The 14,453-nt window shown below is 45.3% G+C and overlaps 1 protein-coding gene across 1 annotated transcript; it reads right to left on the reverse strand.

Annotated features, from left to right (window-relative positions):
* Positions 1-10,190: 10,190 nt before the first annotated feature.
* Positions 10,191-13,868, reverse strand: LOC109271218 (serum amyloid A protein-like). The gene is made up of 4 exons (XM_019456477.2): positions 13,753-13,868; positions 12,954-13,045; positions 10,897-11,035; positions 10,191-10,493 (listed from the first exon to the last, which is right to left on the reverse strand). Exons 2-4 carry the CDS (start codon positions 13,042-13,044, stop codon positions 10,331-10,333), a joined length of 393 nt encoding a protein of 130 aa, XP_019312022.1. The 5' UTR covers position 13,045; positions 13,753-13,868; the 3' UTR covers positions 10,191-10,330.
* Positions 13,869-14,453: the final 585 nt, after the last annotated feature.

Here is a 14,453-nt window from a genome sequence, read left to right on the forward strand (position 1 = left end):
TGTGGCTCGGATATTCCTTGGATCCCCTAACCATAATGGTCATTGTATCACCTTAATTTTACTCCAACCTCTAACTACTTTTGTTGTAGGAAAACAAAAATAAGTTATCTTAACCAAAATACGAGGTGGAGTGTAGCAGATCCAACCCCGTTGCTAAGAATGTCTCCATATCCCTACCAAGCCCCGTAGCACTCAGTCCCTCAAAGAGCACTGTGTTCCAGATCACATCCCCCTGGGGTGGCATCTGGTTTGTGGCATTACCAGGCTCATGGCTGGTTCATTCCACAAGTCCGTGGTAGCTTACATTTCTTTGTCCTTCCTAGTGTCCCTGCCTGTCTCCCTGTCTTGGCTAACCAGCTTCTTTCCCTCTTCTCTCTTTTATCCTCAACCTAAGATCCAATCAATCCCTTCATTCGTGAGCGAATTTACTGTCCATATGTTGGAGATGCCTGTGCTTTTCTTTTTTCTTTCCTTTTTTTCAATTTTTATTAGTACAAGCAAGAGGGGGGTAGAGGGAGAAAGAGAGAGAGAGAGAGAGAGAGAGAGGCAATCTTAAGCAGACTCCATGCTCAGCACAGGTCTTGATGTTGGGCTCAATTCCACGACCCTGGGATCATGACCTGAGCCCAAATCAAAGAGAGTTGGATACTCTACTGAGTGATTCACCCAGGCACCCTGCTGCATATGTTTTTTCCATGAGCTTTAGAAAAGCACAAGGTTTTGGTATATCAGATACGGCTTACGTACTATTTCAGATCCTCTGGCCCCCTCCTTTTCCTGCAGCCACTTCTACAATGACGATTCCATCGTTTATGAGCATTGATCCATTTCATGCAGGTGCAACCTGCTTTGGGTCTGTTCCACAGCCTTCTGTTCCATACACTAGGGAAATCCACAGGGCACTGAGCATGTGCACAACCATGGAATGTAGAAAGGTTAATATTCAAGGGGTCACACTTAACCACTGGAGAGGGAAGCCAGTTGATAGGTGCTTTTCTTTTTGAATCGTGGTGGATAGTGCTCAGGTATCTTTTATGACATTCCTCAGAAGTCGCAGTGGGATTGAGCTCCGGGTATAAGGCTCTTAATTATGGCCTGCTCCATTATGCATCCTTATGTTGGCCATGCTCCCTCCCTGGTCTACACCCCTGTCTCTCACTCCTGCTCACTGGGGTTGTTTCCAAGTAAAGTACCAGAGAACCTAGGGGAGGTGGTGGGGGTGAGGACGGCAGGAGGTAAGGGGATTCTTCTATTCTTTGAGGATTTATCGCCTAGACTTAGTCTGTTATTCAAGTGAAGGATCCATTAGGTAAGAAATAGCAGTCATCCAGCCATCATTGCTGGTTGGATTGTCTCTCCCCTGACATGACCTGCTTCCTTAACCTTCCCCCTACTCTGATGTCCTCAGATTCCCACAGCTAAGCCCCCTGACTTCCTTACCTGCAGGTACAGCTCAGCTCATGGCTTGGTGTAGAAAGCACTGAAGGATCATCAATCTAACCTCCAGGCAGCCCTCCAACTACAGCCTGGGGTACCAGGGAGAATGGCACATCCATACTTACTCAATAGTGAGAGACCCCACGGGCCCAGGGCCCATCAGATGGTGCCCCAGATGCCAAACAGAGTCCAAATTGTGACACAGCTGGGGCTCTATACGCACCCTCACTGCTCACCTGCCCACAGACCCTAGCTGGATCTTGCCTAGACCAAAAATGTTTCCATTTCTCCCCAAACAATTACCTCAGCAGTGGAGGCTTTTATCTCACTGACCTATTAACTGTAAATCCCCATCAGAGAACTAGGGACTATTATTTCTTATTAGTACTGCTCAAGGAAGTAGTGTGGGTGAAGGGAAAAGCCTTAAGCCAGACTGCCTGCATTCAAATCCTGGCTTTACCACTCACTAGATCTGTGATCTTGAGCAAGGTACTCAGTCTCTCTGTCCCCCAGTGTCCACATCTGAGAAATAATCTACACCTGTAGAGTTGTGGCACCCTGTGGGAATAGAATAAGCTCAGTAAATGAGCCATTATGACTAGTGTTATTATTCAGTAATCTTCTGGCCAATCTCAGTAATCCTGGTGTTTTTTTTTTTAACTGAAATATAGTTAACATTTCACACTAAACATAGCAAGAGTTTTCCTTTTTTTGTTTGTTTTGTTTTTGTTTATTAAAAAAGTGCCAGTATGCACGAGCAGGGGAGGGGCAGAGAGAAAGGGAGACAGGATCCCAAGTGGGCTCTGCGCTGACAGTGGAGAGCCTGATGTGGGGCTCAAACCAAGAAACCACAAGATCCTGACCTGAGCCGAAGTTGGACATTTAACCGACTGAGCCACCCAGGTACCCTTACTTTTCTTTTTTCATAAGGAGATGATAATAGTATTTTCTAGAAAATTTCCCTATGCATAAGATAAACAACAGATTCTTTTGTTGTCTTACCAAGATAATATTAAACAGAATTAAAAAAAAAAAAAAACTCTGCTATGTAACATGGATATTATCTGAGAAGACTGCATAGTATTCCATCTTATGTGTGTGATACACATTACTTGATGACTGTTCTTTTCCTTTTCCCCGCTGGGCCCTAATCTATTATTTACATTTTTTTCCTCATACAGTTTTTAACTGAGATATAATTCACATACCATAAAATTCACCCTCTTTATCCTATTGAGGGGTTTCTTAGTATATTTACCAGGTTGTGTAGCCATCACTTCTGTGCAATTCCAGAATATTTTCATCCAGCAAGAAACTTCATACCCTTTAGCAGTCACTCCCTCTCCCCCACTCCTTCCAGGCCATGGCAGCCACTAATCTCTCTTGTCTCTGGACTTGTCAATTCTGGACATTTCATACACATATATTCATATTATAAATAGCCTTTTGTGTCTGGATTTTATTTAGCCTAATGTTTTCAAGGTTCATCCTTGTTTTTAAGGTTCATTCTGTGCTGTCAGCACAGAGCCAGACTTGGGACTTGATCTCATGAACTGCGAGATCATGAACCAAGCCAAAGTCAAGAGTCAGATGCTCAACCGACAGAGCCAACCATGCACCCCTATGCAGTATTACTTCTGATTAAGGAACTCATTTTGCAACAGATAAAACATGACAATGGACCTATACTTATGGAGCTCACTGGTTTAACCATGTTCCCCATGATCTTGAAGTAGCCAGCTGGGTAGAATGGTGGAATAACTTTTTGAAAACAGGTACAGTGCTAGGTAGTTGGCAACACCTTGCAGGGATAGGGCAATGCCCTCCCCACCCTCACCAAGGATATGGTATGTGCTTTAGATCAGTGTCCAATATATGCTACTGTTTCTCCCATAGCCACAATTCATGGGCCCGAGAATTAAGGCAAGGAAGGGATAGTGACTTCTCTCACTAATACCCCTACTGACCCACTAGCAAAATTTTTGTTTTCCATCCTTGTGACTTGAGGTTCTGGTGGTCTAAAAGACTTAGGTCCAAAGAGAGAAACCACCCAAGGGTGGGAAGAGTCCACCTATGGACGACAGCTTGCGCCCATGCCTGTGGAATTCCAGCCCATTTGTGATCCTCCCTGCTTGGTTGAATGGAAAACAGGTCTTCTTTATAGACTTTGAACTTACTTAGTCAGCCCTCACCATTGCATAAGCAAATTCCTTGTGAGAAATCTAAATCTGTCTTTATGATCCTGTTCCTGTAAACAACTTATAGTACCAAATTCTGAGTCAGAGTTCAACCAGAGGACCGGAACCAATAGGATATATATATGTATATATTAGTGGACTTATTACAAGGAACTGGCTTACACGGCTCTAGGGGCAGGCTAAGCAGACAGGATAGGCAGTCAGGATGGTGCCATACAGAGGGAAGGAGAGCAATTGTAGGCGACTACTTGGAGACCAGTTTGGGGAAGACCTAAGCCTTTTTCTTCTTCTTCTTCTTCTTCTTCTTCTTCTTCTTCTTCTTCTGCTTCTGCTTCTGCTTCTGCTTCTGCTTCTGCTTCTGCTGGTGCTGCTGCTTCTTCTGCTGCTGCTGCTTCTTCTTCTTCTTCTTCTTCTTTTAATTTACATCCAAGTTAGTTAGCATATAGTGCAACAGTGATTTCAGGGGTAGATTCCTTAATGCCCCTTACCCATTTAGCCCATCCCCCCTTCCCACAACCCCTCCAGTAACCCTCTGTTTGTTCTCCATATTTAAGAGTCCCTTATGTTTTTATCCCCCTCCCTGTTTTTATATTATTTTTGCTTCCCTTCCCTTGTGTTCATCTGTTCTGTGTCTTAGAGCCCTCATATGAGTGAAGTCATATGATATTTGTCTTTCTCTGACTATCTAATTTCGCTTAGCATAATACTCTCTAGTTCCATCCACGTAGTTGCAAATGGCAAGATTTTATTCTTTTTGATTGCTGAGTAATACTCCATTGTGTATATATACCACATCTTCTTTATCCATTCATCCATTGATGGACATTTGGGCTCTTTCCATACTTTGACTATTGTTGACAGTGCTGCTATAAACATTGGGATGCATGTGTCCCTTCGAAACACACACCTGTATCCCTTGGATAAATATCTAGTAGTGCAATTGCTGCGTCGTAGGGTAGTTCTATTTTTAATTTTTTGAGGAACCTCCATACTGTTTTCCGGAGTGGCTGCACCAGCTTGCATTGCCACCAACAATGCAAAAGAGATCCTCTTTATCCACATCCTCGCCAACATCTGTTGTTGCCTGAGTTGTTAATAATGTTAGCCATTCTGATAGGTGTGAGGTGGTATCTCATTGTGGTTTTGATTTATATTTCCCTGAGGATGAGTGATGTAGAACATTTTTCATGTGTTGGTTAGCCATCTGGATGTCTTCTTTGGAGAAGTGTCTATGCATATCTTTTCCCCATATTCACTGGATTGTTTTTTTGAGTGTTGAGTTTGATAAATTCTTTATAGATTTTGGATACTAAGCCTTTCTCTGATATGTCATTTGCAAATATCTTCTCCCATTCCTTCAGTTGCTTTTTATTTTGATGAGGTCCCAGTAGTTCATTTTTGCTTTTGTTTCCTTTGTCTCCAGAGACGTGTTGAGTAAGAAGTTGCTGTGGCCAAGATCAAAGAGTTTTTGCCTGCTTTCTCCTTGAGGATTTTGATGGCTTCCTGTCTTACATTGAGGTCTTTCATCCATTTTGAGCTTATTTTTGTGTATGGTGTAAGAAAGTGGTCCAGGTTCATTCTTCTGCATGTCACTGTCCACTTTTCCCAGCACCACTTGCTGAAGAGACTGTCTTTATTCCATTGGATATTCTTTCCTGCTTTGTCAAAGATTACTTGGCCATACGTTTGTGGGTCCATTTCTGGGTTCTGTATTCTGTTCATTGATCTGAGTGTCTGTTCTTGTGCCAGTACCATACTGTCTTGATGATTACAACTTTGTAGTATAGCTTGAAGTCTGGGATTGTGATGCCTCCAGCTTTGGTTTTCTTTTTCAAGATTACTTTGGCTATTTGGGGTCTTTCTAGTTCCATACAAATTTTAGGATTGTTTGTTCTAGCTCTGTGAAGAATGCTGGTGTTATTTTGATAGGGATTGCATTGAAAATGTAGATTGCTTTGGGCAGTATTGACATTTTAACGATATTTGTTCTTCCTATCCAGAGCATGGAATCTTTTTCTTTTTTGTGTGTGTGTGTCTTCAATTTCTTTCATAAGCTTTCTATAGTTTTCAGTGTATAGATTTTTCACCTGCTTGGTTAGATGTATTCCTAGGTATTTTATGGGTTTTGGTGCAATTGTAAATGGGATCGATTCCTTGATTTCTCTTTGTTGCTTCATTGTTGGTATATAGGAATGCAACCGATTTCTGTGCATTGATTTTATATCCTACAATGTTGCTGGATTCATGAATCAGTTCTAGCAGTTTTTTGGTGGAATCTTTTGGGTTTTCTTACCTAAGCCTTTTTCTAAAGGCCTTCCAACTGATGAAGCCAGTTGCACGTAGGATAACCCCTCATTTGATTAAAGAGAATTTATTAAGGACTTTAATCATGTCTGCAAAAAAACCTCACAGCAGCATCTAAATCAGTGTTTGAATAACTGAGGGAAGATGTGTGTATACAACAAAGTGACTCCATTTCCCTTCATCCTTTCACTCTGGACAGAATAGCTCTTACAGCCCATCCACCTGGACTCACAGTCAAAGGGAACTGTGAGGACTGTAGTTCAGCCTAGCCGAGTTGACACATCGAAAAGCCGTCACTGGGCCAGGGCCGGGTTGGGGGGAGGCAGGTGAATGGGGGGATCGAAATTTTCATGTCTAATGAGAAAGCTTGCAAAACATTGCTAGGAAACTATTTTTTTCTAAGATAAAGTGAAATTATGTCCACCTTAGATGGTACTTTAGTATAGATTTTGGTATAGATTTGGGTATTCATCTTTAAGTGAAACATTTCCACATTCTGCAGACCAAAACCTGTATCAAATCTCCCCACCCTCTACAAGTCCCAGACACCACTCCCAGATCTGTCATCCTGTGCAGAATACTTTTCTTTCTGCTTCATTCATTCACTCAGTAAATGTTTACTGAGCCTCTACTATGAGCCAGGAGCTGTGGCAGGTACTCTGGGACAAGGATGACATACAGCAAGATAGACATGCTTTTTGCCCTTTGTGATGAGTCCTGGGGGCAATAATGTACAACCATAGCAGGTACAACTGGACTCCCTCAGGTTCCTTCTCCTCCCTCTGAAATGTTAGGTATCTCCTGACCACATTCTCTTTACCTTCCTTCCTTTCTCATGAGTCACTCCTTACTCCTTTTCAGGTTAACCCATCATCTATGAGCCTACCCCATCCCCTCCTTTTTACTAATTAGTTAAAAAATAAATTATTTCAATCATTCATTCATTTATTCAGTAAGTGTTGAGGTTCTAGTATGTTACCAGATACTTTGCTTAGTGCCAGATATTTAAAGTTAAATAAGACAGAAATTGTTAACTAGGATGGAAGACAGACCAAGAAAAACAAACAAAAACAAAACAGAATAACAGAAAAATGTAAAGCAAAAAATAAGAAAAATCATCCTAGATATTGATGCCTGGTAGGAAGGGGAGAATAGCATGGTAGGTGACTCAGAGCAGTCAGAGAAGGCCTCTCTGAAGAGCGATTTCACGTGAGAGACACAGGATGAGAAAGGAGCAGCCGTGTGAAGAGCTGGTGAATTGAGTGTTCTAGGCAGAGGGAACATCACGTACAAACATCCTATGGCAAATTAGAGCTTGACTTTTTGGTGGAACTGAGGGAAGACCAATGCTGGAGAGCAGTGGGCGAAGAGGGTGTGACAAAGAGGGTGATATAATGAAGACAATTGACATCTCTCAGGAAGGTGGGAGAAGGCAGGTGTGCTGGACTTTGCTCAGAGGCCTCTTGATACGAGGACGAATATGTCACTTGTTTGGGGCCACGCCCCAAAGTCCGTGGTGGACAAGAGCTACTTTACCGGAGCGGTGGGTACAGAGGCCAGGCTGGAGCAGGTTCAAGTGTGAGTCTGAAGGCAGGAATCAGACAGTGTAGGTGGGTGGCTTTTTCAACAAGTCAGACCAGGAGGAGGAAGAGGAGAGGGTGCAAGAGTGAAAAGTGAGGTGGGCTGAGTCCGGGTTTTCAATGTGGTAATTTATCGGGGAAACGGTTGGTGAGTGCCTGGACCGTGTGAGGTGTAGCACATTCGATGATGAGCAAGCTGCGGTGCCCGTCCTCAAACAAGTCAGGCATCTCCCGATTATAAGTGCTCTCCTGCCCGTTTAAACCTGGTGCTGAGATCCAGGAAGGAGAGAGAGGCCTCCCCCCTCACCCCGCTGAAGCCCTTGGCCTTGTACAGCACATCCCAGGTTCTGGAGGCAGACACACCAGCCTGCAATCCTGGCTCTGCACCCTTACGTGGGCAACACTGCACAAGGTCCTAACTGTGTGCCTCTAAACCTGGTTCTCCAGCTGAGAACTGCAAAGACTTTTTCTGTGGCTTAAGTCAAATAAGGCAGGGACAGAATAGAGCACAGTTTGGCATTTGCAAACGAAGAAAATGGCAGCTACCTTATTAATTAGTATTCACCAGCCTCCCACACCCCAGCAGAGTTTGGATTGTCACCAGCGTGCGCTTCAGTGGAGGCTTTTATTAAGTTGTAAGTGTTTATCTACAATCTGACTTTCTAGAACATTAGACATCATCAAAAGAAAAGTTATGTAGAAAGTAGAAAGCGGGTGCCTGGGTGGCTCAGTCGGCCAAGCGTCTGCCTCTTCGTTTTGGCTCAGGTCATGATTTCACAGTTCGTGAGTTTGAAGCCCACATCGGGCTCTGTGCTGACAGTGCAGAGCCTGCTTGGGATTTTCTCTCTCTCCCTCTCTCTTTGCCCCTCCCCCGCTTGCACGCACACTCTCCCAAAATAAACTTTTAAAAGTAATTATCTTACTAAAAAAAAGAAAGTAGAATGAAAATGTTTTACGAACTGTAAACTACTGTTCAGATATGAGTTATGTTAGACTTGAAATCTATTAGGGGAACTGACATATTGAAGAAGCAGAGGGAATGCTGTAAAGAGGCCAGGAGGTGTGAATGAAGCTCTGTGAGAGCCCCAAACTCTGCCCCAGAATGGAGTGAGTGGGCTACTGGGATGGTTCTTCAAGAAAGTAGAAGTTTTATCTGGATCTGAGTTCAAAGACAGTAGGAATAAAGATGAGAGAAACTACTATGAGAGCCATTCCTCACGTAGGACCAAAGGAACTGGTTAAAACTGTCACTGGGGACAGGGGTTGGTGTTTGGGAAGGCAAGACATCAGTTGCCGGAACCCCTGGGATTAGACTTCCCAAAGCCTAATGAAAAGAGGCCACTGAGGGACAAGGTGCAGAGGCAGAAGAGGACACAGTGACTGGGCAGTGAACAGGTGGGGACATAGAGAGGCCTCAGCATGATAAGGGTAGGAAGTGGAGAGAGGTATGAGAGGAGATATCAAAGGAGAGATTCCATGTAGAACTTCAGTATATTGAAGACCCCTCATCAGTCAGGGGCCAGTCAGCAAACAGAAACCAGGCAGTATTTTCAAGAGGAAGGTTTATGGGTTTTGTTTTGTTTTGTTTTGTTTTAATATTTATTTAAGGGGCATCTGGGTGGCTTGGTCAGTTGAGCATGCGACTTCAGGTCATGATCTCATGGTTTGTGGGCTCAAACCCCATGTCAGGCTTTGCGCTGACTACACGGAGCCTACTTTGGGTTCTCTGTCTCCCTCTCTCTATGCCCTTCCTCTGTTCACACTCTCGCTCTTTCTCAAAAATAAACATTAAACTTTCATTAAAGTTTTATTTATTATTAAGTAACCTCCACAGCCAATATGGCTCAAACTCACACTTCAAAATCAAGAATTACGCTTTTGCAACTGAGCCAGCCAGGTGACCAGAAGGAGGGTTAACATTAGGAATTATTAAATAGTTACAGGAGTTGAGCTATAAAGCGGTAAAAATGAAGGAAGGAATAAATTAAGGAAAGGGCCTTCACAAGGCTGGGATTAAGGTCTGTTAGGAAGTGTGTGGCGATAGTCCAGGTCTATAATCTTGTCAAACTTGACAAGAGAGCCTCCGCTGACGTGACAACAAAACCTGCTAGAGGTTGATGTTGTCACTATGCCACCAATTTGCTGACATATTTTGTTCCTGGGAGCTTTTGTGGAAGGCGTGAGATATGGCGGAGAAAAACTACTTTGGTTGCAGGTCTCAGATGGCATGGACAGGAACTGGTTTTAACTGGATTTGAAGGTTCTGCTGGGAAACCAACACAAGATCAAGATGGCAGTAGCTGGAGCAGGATTCCACAAACCCATCCTCCCATGGCTGTGTCCCCTGTCCTCAGGGATAGAGACCATGAGGAAAAAAACCAAGGGGGACTGGAAGTTGAGGACAGAGAGGGAGACAGGACACAACTGGCAGGAGAGAAGGGTCTGGACACAGAAGAACCTGGAGAGAGCACCAGGGCAACCAGAGGGGAGTGGACAGGGCAGCAGATCTGATCTGGGAAGGGTGGGTGCAGGGCGTCTCCTCTGTGTGACACTGACATGGTCTCCCCCACACCAACCACATGGGCACAGGCCCGGCCTGCACCTGGGTGTCCGTCCATCACCCCTGGGAACGAACAAACTTACAGTCCTTACATCAAAGAATAACACACACTTCAACAATCTCGTAAACATTTATTAGACAACTGTCAGGTGCCTTCCATCAGCCTCTGTGGACAGAGACCTCAATGACTCCGTGTCCCTGCCCTCAGAGGGCTCCCAGCCCCTCTCCTGAGTGCTGAGCAAAGAGGAAATTCAGTACTTGCTAGGCAGGCCATCAGGTCGAAAGTGGTTGGGGTCTTTGCCGCTCCGGCCCCATTCATTGGCGGCCTGGTCAGCCTTCGAGTCCTCTGCTCCGTGGCTGCTGCTTCCGTGCCTGAAAAAGTCTGTGACTCTCTGAGAATTCTCTCTCAGGTCGCTGGAATGGAGGAAGGCAGGTAGGAGATCAGTTAGGGAGCTGATGAGGAATAGCCCCTTCCCCCATCTCTCTTCTTTGCAAGGGAGAGCTGACTGGAGCCAAGGAAAGAGGGAATAAAACACTGACCCCCCCCAGCCCAGAAACACAGCATCTCAGCCCAGGCTGATCCCTTACTGGGTGAACAGCACCCATAGGGGGAGGGTCGGGAATCACCCATTCCCACTGGCCTTGCTCTGACCCCATCAGCCACTCACGCCAACACTGGGCGCAGAGGGGAGGGTGGGCAAGAGAAGGAGGAGCCACAGTGTCTACAGGAGACTTCTCCAGGGCTTGGCCCCTCCTGGCTGTCCAAGGCAGCCAGGCTCAGCTCACCCAGCCCTGCATCCCCAGGAGCCCGTGTTACCTGATCACTTTGGCCGCCCAAGCGCCCCCAGGTCCCCTCTGTGCGGCATCATAGTTCCCCCGGGCGTGGAAGTATTTGTCTGCACCTATGTAATTGGCTTCTCTCATGTCAGAGTAGGCTCTCCACATGTCTTTAGCCCCTGGAAAGGAAAGCAAATGATGAGATGAAGGTGATCGTGTCTTGGCAAAATAGAGGAAAAGACATTTTCCTCCCACCGATTCTAAGATTTCAGTCTTTGACAAAATCCTTGGAGAGGTTGTTGGCTGGGATGAGTATTCCTTTACATTTCACTTCCCTGGGTGAATGTTATGAGAAGCACCCTTGGTGCGTTTTATTCTGCTTGATTCCATTCTGAGTACTGTTGCTACTTTATGTTTGGCTGTGTGTGATGTGTGTGAACAAGAGGTGGGATGGTCTTTAAAGGATGCTTTGTCCTGCGATGACCTCTACCTGGACAGACGCAGGGAACCCTGTGACTGGGGCATCAGAACAAAGGCAAGTCAGAGGGAGGCTGCTGACCCAGAGGGCTCCCAACCAGGTCAAGGGGAGAAATTCATCCCTGTGAGCAGCTTGAAGACAACTTGGTCCTAAGTATTTCTGAAAGTCTGGGGCATGTTTGGCACCCAGGCAACTGTCAGAAGTCAACCAGCAGGTGGTAAAGGGGAGTTCTCCTAGAGAGATTTACAAAAACAGGTCATCAGACACAGAAAAAGTACAACTGGTCCCTCAGCTCTAAAGTCAGTGTCCTCCCAGTAAATGCAGGAGTATATTGCCATCCTCAGGGTGGTTATGCAGATGTACTGAGAAAAATGCGCGTATAACTTCTAGAAGATTGTAGGTGTTCAATATGCTATCACTTCTCTGGGCCTTCGGAAGGCTGGGACAAAAACAGTAAAGCGACTAAGCTAAGAGGAAGATCAGACAGTTACAGACTGAAGGAATCTGAGCAGGCTACATAAAATGCAGACTTTAAAAAAGTAATGTATGGGGTGCCTGGGTGGCTCAGTCAGTTAAATGTCCAACTTCAGCTCAGGTCACGATCTCACAGTTCGTGAGTTTGAGCCCTGCATCGGGCTCTGTGCTGACAGCTCAGAGCCTGGAACCTGCTTTGGATTCTGTTTCTCCTCTGTCTCTGTTCTCCTCCCCTGCTCCCACTCTGTATCTCTCTCAAAAATAAATAAACATTAAAAAAAAAAAAAAGTAATGTAGTAGGCAAAAGAGAAAGACCTAGTGTCGAGTGTAATCATAGTTTATGTAATATCCATGTAATGCCTCATCTTCATTTTATGTGTTTATTATTTCTACTGTTTAGGATTCATTCATACATGTAAAGCTCTTAGAACAGTGCCTGGGACAGGCTGAGCTCAGCTACTGTTGGTTGTAGTTACTAAGAGCACAAGTTTGATGCACCCACTTCATGGCTGAGACACAGCAATGAGCTGTCCCCGGTTTCCCACTAGGTGGCAATGGAGTCCCAGTTGTGAGTGGGGAGCAGGCGCCCTGGACCCCAGATGTCTTCTGCTCTGCTGCAAGTTAAAACCCAAAGCTTATGTGACCTTCGTCCTGGGGATCCCCATGGAACAGTGCAATGCTGGCCAGAAGGGCCAGGGCTGGAGGGATAGGACACATGTCATTTAAGGGGAAAAACCACCAGTAGAAAATAAGCTCTAGACATCTAGCGCACAGTAAAATGAAGGCAAATCAATACCGTATCATAATTAGCAAACTTGCTACAGTCTAGAACTTAATTATCTCAACTAGTAAAGGGAAAGGATAATTTTGTCACGTGATAGAGGTGCTCTCTATAGCCACAATGCCAATCATATTAAGTAAACAAATGTGTCATTAACATGCATTCACCTTAAATATACACAAAGTTATAATGCCAGATGTGGTTCAATTGTTCAAAAAAGCCTGGGAAACTGCTATCTTGCAAACCGTGCTGCTTTTCTTCCCACTTGTGGCCTTTGCCCTGTGGGGATGTGGCCTCCACTGTGGTCAATTCTGGTGGGGGGCCAGTTGCTGCCTTCCCCGGACCGCCATCCTTTGGTCCTTACCTTGACCAGCTTCCTTGAGGAACGTGAGCCATCTTTGGCTGCTGACGCCCAGGACCAGGGAGCACAACAGGATGCCCACGAAAAGCTTCATCCTGCAGCAGAGTCACAGAGACACACAAGGAGGACACACTTTTGGTTTGGTTTGGTTTGGGGTTTTCGGGGGGAGGCGCGTGGACCCACACCTGTATCTTATCCATTACCTACGTCTACTTATTATTAGATGTTACCGATATCTATTTATCTATACACATACCTGCATATATACACACATATGTGTACGTATACACCCGTGTATATACACATGTGTGTATAAATGTAGGTAGAAAGAAATAGGCAATGTGTATACACATATATACGCAGGTGACACACGATACATAGAACAGAGGGTCCAGTTCTCCGTTGCCATTTGCCCCATAGGAATCCCGGTATGAGAGATTGCGCTGCGCTTCTAATATAAACCACTTGCCATTTCAGTCATCCCCTAGGAGCCCTGAAACCCGCTGTCCAGAAAGTTTCCAAAGAGGCCTTTGGGGATTTCGTGACCGTGTACCCATCTGTAAAATGAGGATTGTGGGACATGGCACACATATTTGCAGAACGCCTGCTCTACCCATCCGTGACTCCCACAGAGAAAGTACACGACCAAATCCCAATCCCAGAAAGTATTCACATCTGGAGAATTCAAATTGCCAGGAGAGTAGATTCAGGAAGGAAGCAGAGAGTGAGGACACAGCGAAAGAACGCCTTCGGGTAAGAGAATCTGCAAAGAAGGAAAGTGTAGGAAAGTCTAGCACCTCACCTTTGGCTGTCCCTTCGTGCCGAGGCTCCTGGTGAGGCTGAGCTGCCTGTGTCTCCTGCCTGCGAGGGGGGCTGGCATTATATATACTGACACTCTGCTAGGGGAGTGGGTGGGAAAGCAGGTGTGAAGCAAAAACACTGAGATTTGGGAAATTCCTTTTGGCCAGCACACAGCATCCAGAACATCAGGCTCCTCCTTCACGCCCGTCTACTTTCCAAGGTTGTGCAATCTGGCAGCTTTGAGGTGTGTAGCAAACTTGGAAATTTCTGCCTGTTTCCAGTGTCACTCCTGGTAAGAAAGGTTTTCTTCCCCACACAATAGTGCACTGAAAAATGCTGTGCAGGGTAATCAAAATTAGAAAGGAGAATTGATTGCCCGAAGAATGAGAGAACACAAGGCAAATGGAGGAGCAGCAGGGGCTCCATTAAAGGGGTGGCTCAGGATAGAGCTGGGACTCCAGGGAGCAGGAGTTGGAGAGGAAGGACAGACAACCAGGAAAATGGAGCTTCCAGCACCCAGTGGGTGGACTTGACCCTGATCAGTTGCTATGGAAGCTCCTAATGGCAGGTTACAACTGAGGAACTGCAGTGTAGAAATGTGATAACAGTGTCACATGGGAAGGATGCATTATAAAATGGTCAGGAAAAGGGCATCTGGATGACTGTGTCTGTTAAGCATCTGACTCCTGACTTTTGCTCAGG

This window comes from Panthera pardus, unplaced genomic scaffold, assembly GCF_024362965.1.
Source record: "Panthera pardus isolate Hobbes unplaced genomic scaffold, ASM2436296v1 HiC_scaffold_12, whole genome shotgun sequence".
Taxonomy (NCBI): domain Eukaryota; kingdom Metazoa; phylum Chordata; class Mammalia; order Carnivora; family Felidae; genus Panthera; species Panthera pardus.

What these genes read in the sequence shown, in the direction of transcription:
- LOC109271218 (XM_019456477.2), bottom strand. Translation starts at nt 13,044, where the DNA reads ATGAAGCTTTTCGTGGGCATCCTGTTGTGCTCCCTGGTCCTGGGCGTC. An exon ending in CCTCAAGGAAGCTGGTCAAG is followed by an intron (nt 11,036 to 12,953) that starts GTAAGGACCAAA and finishes TTTCCTTTCCAG; the next exon opens with GGGCTAAAGACATGTGGAGA. An exon ending in TGGGCGGCCAAAGTGATCAG is followed by an intron (nt 10,494 to 10,896) that starts GTAACACGGGCT and finishes CCTCCATTCCAG; the next exon opens with CGACCTGAGAGAGAATTCTC.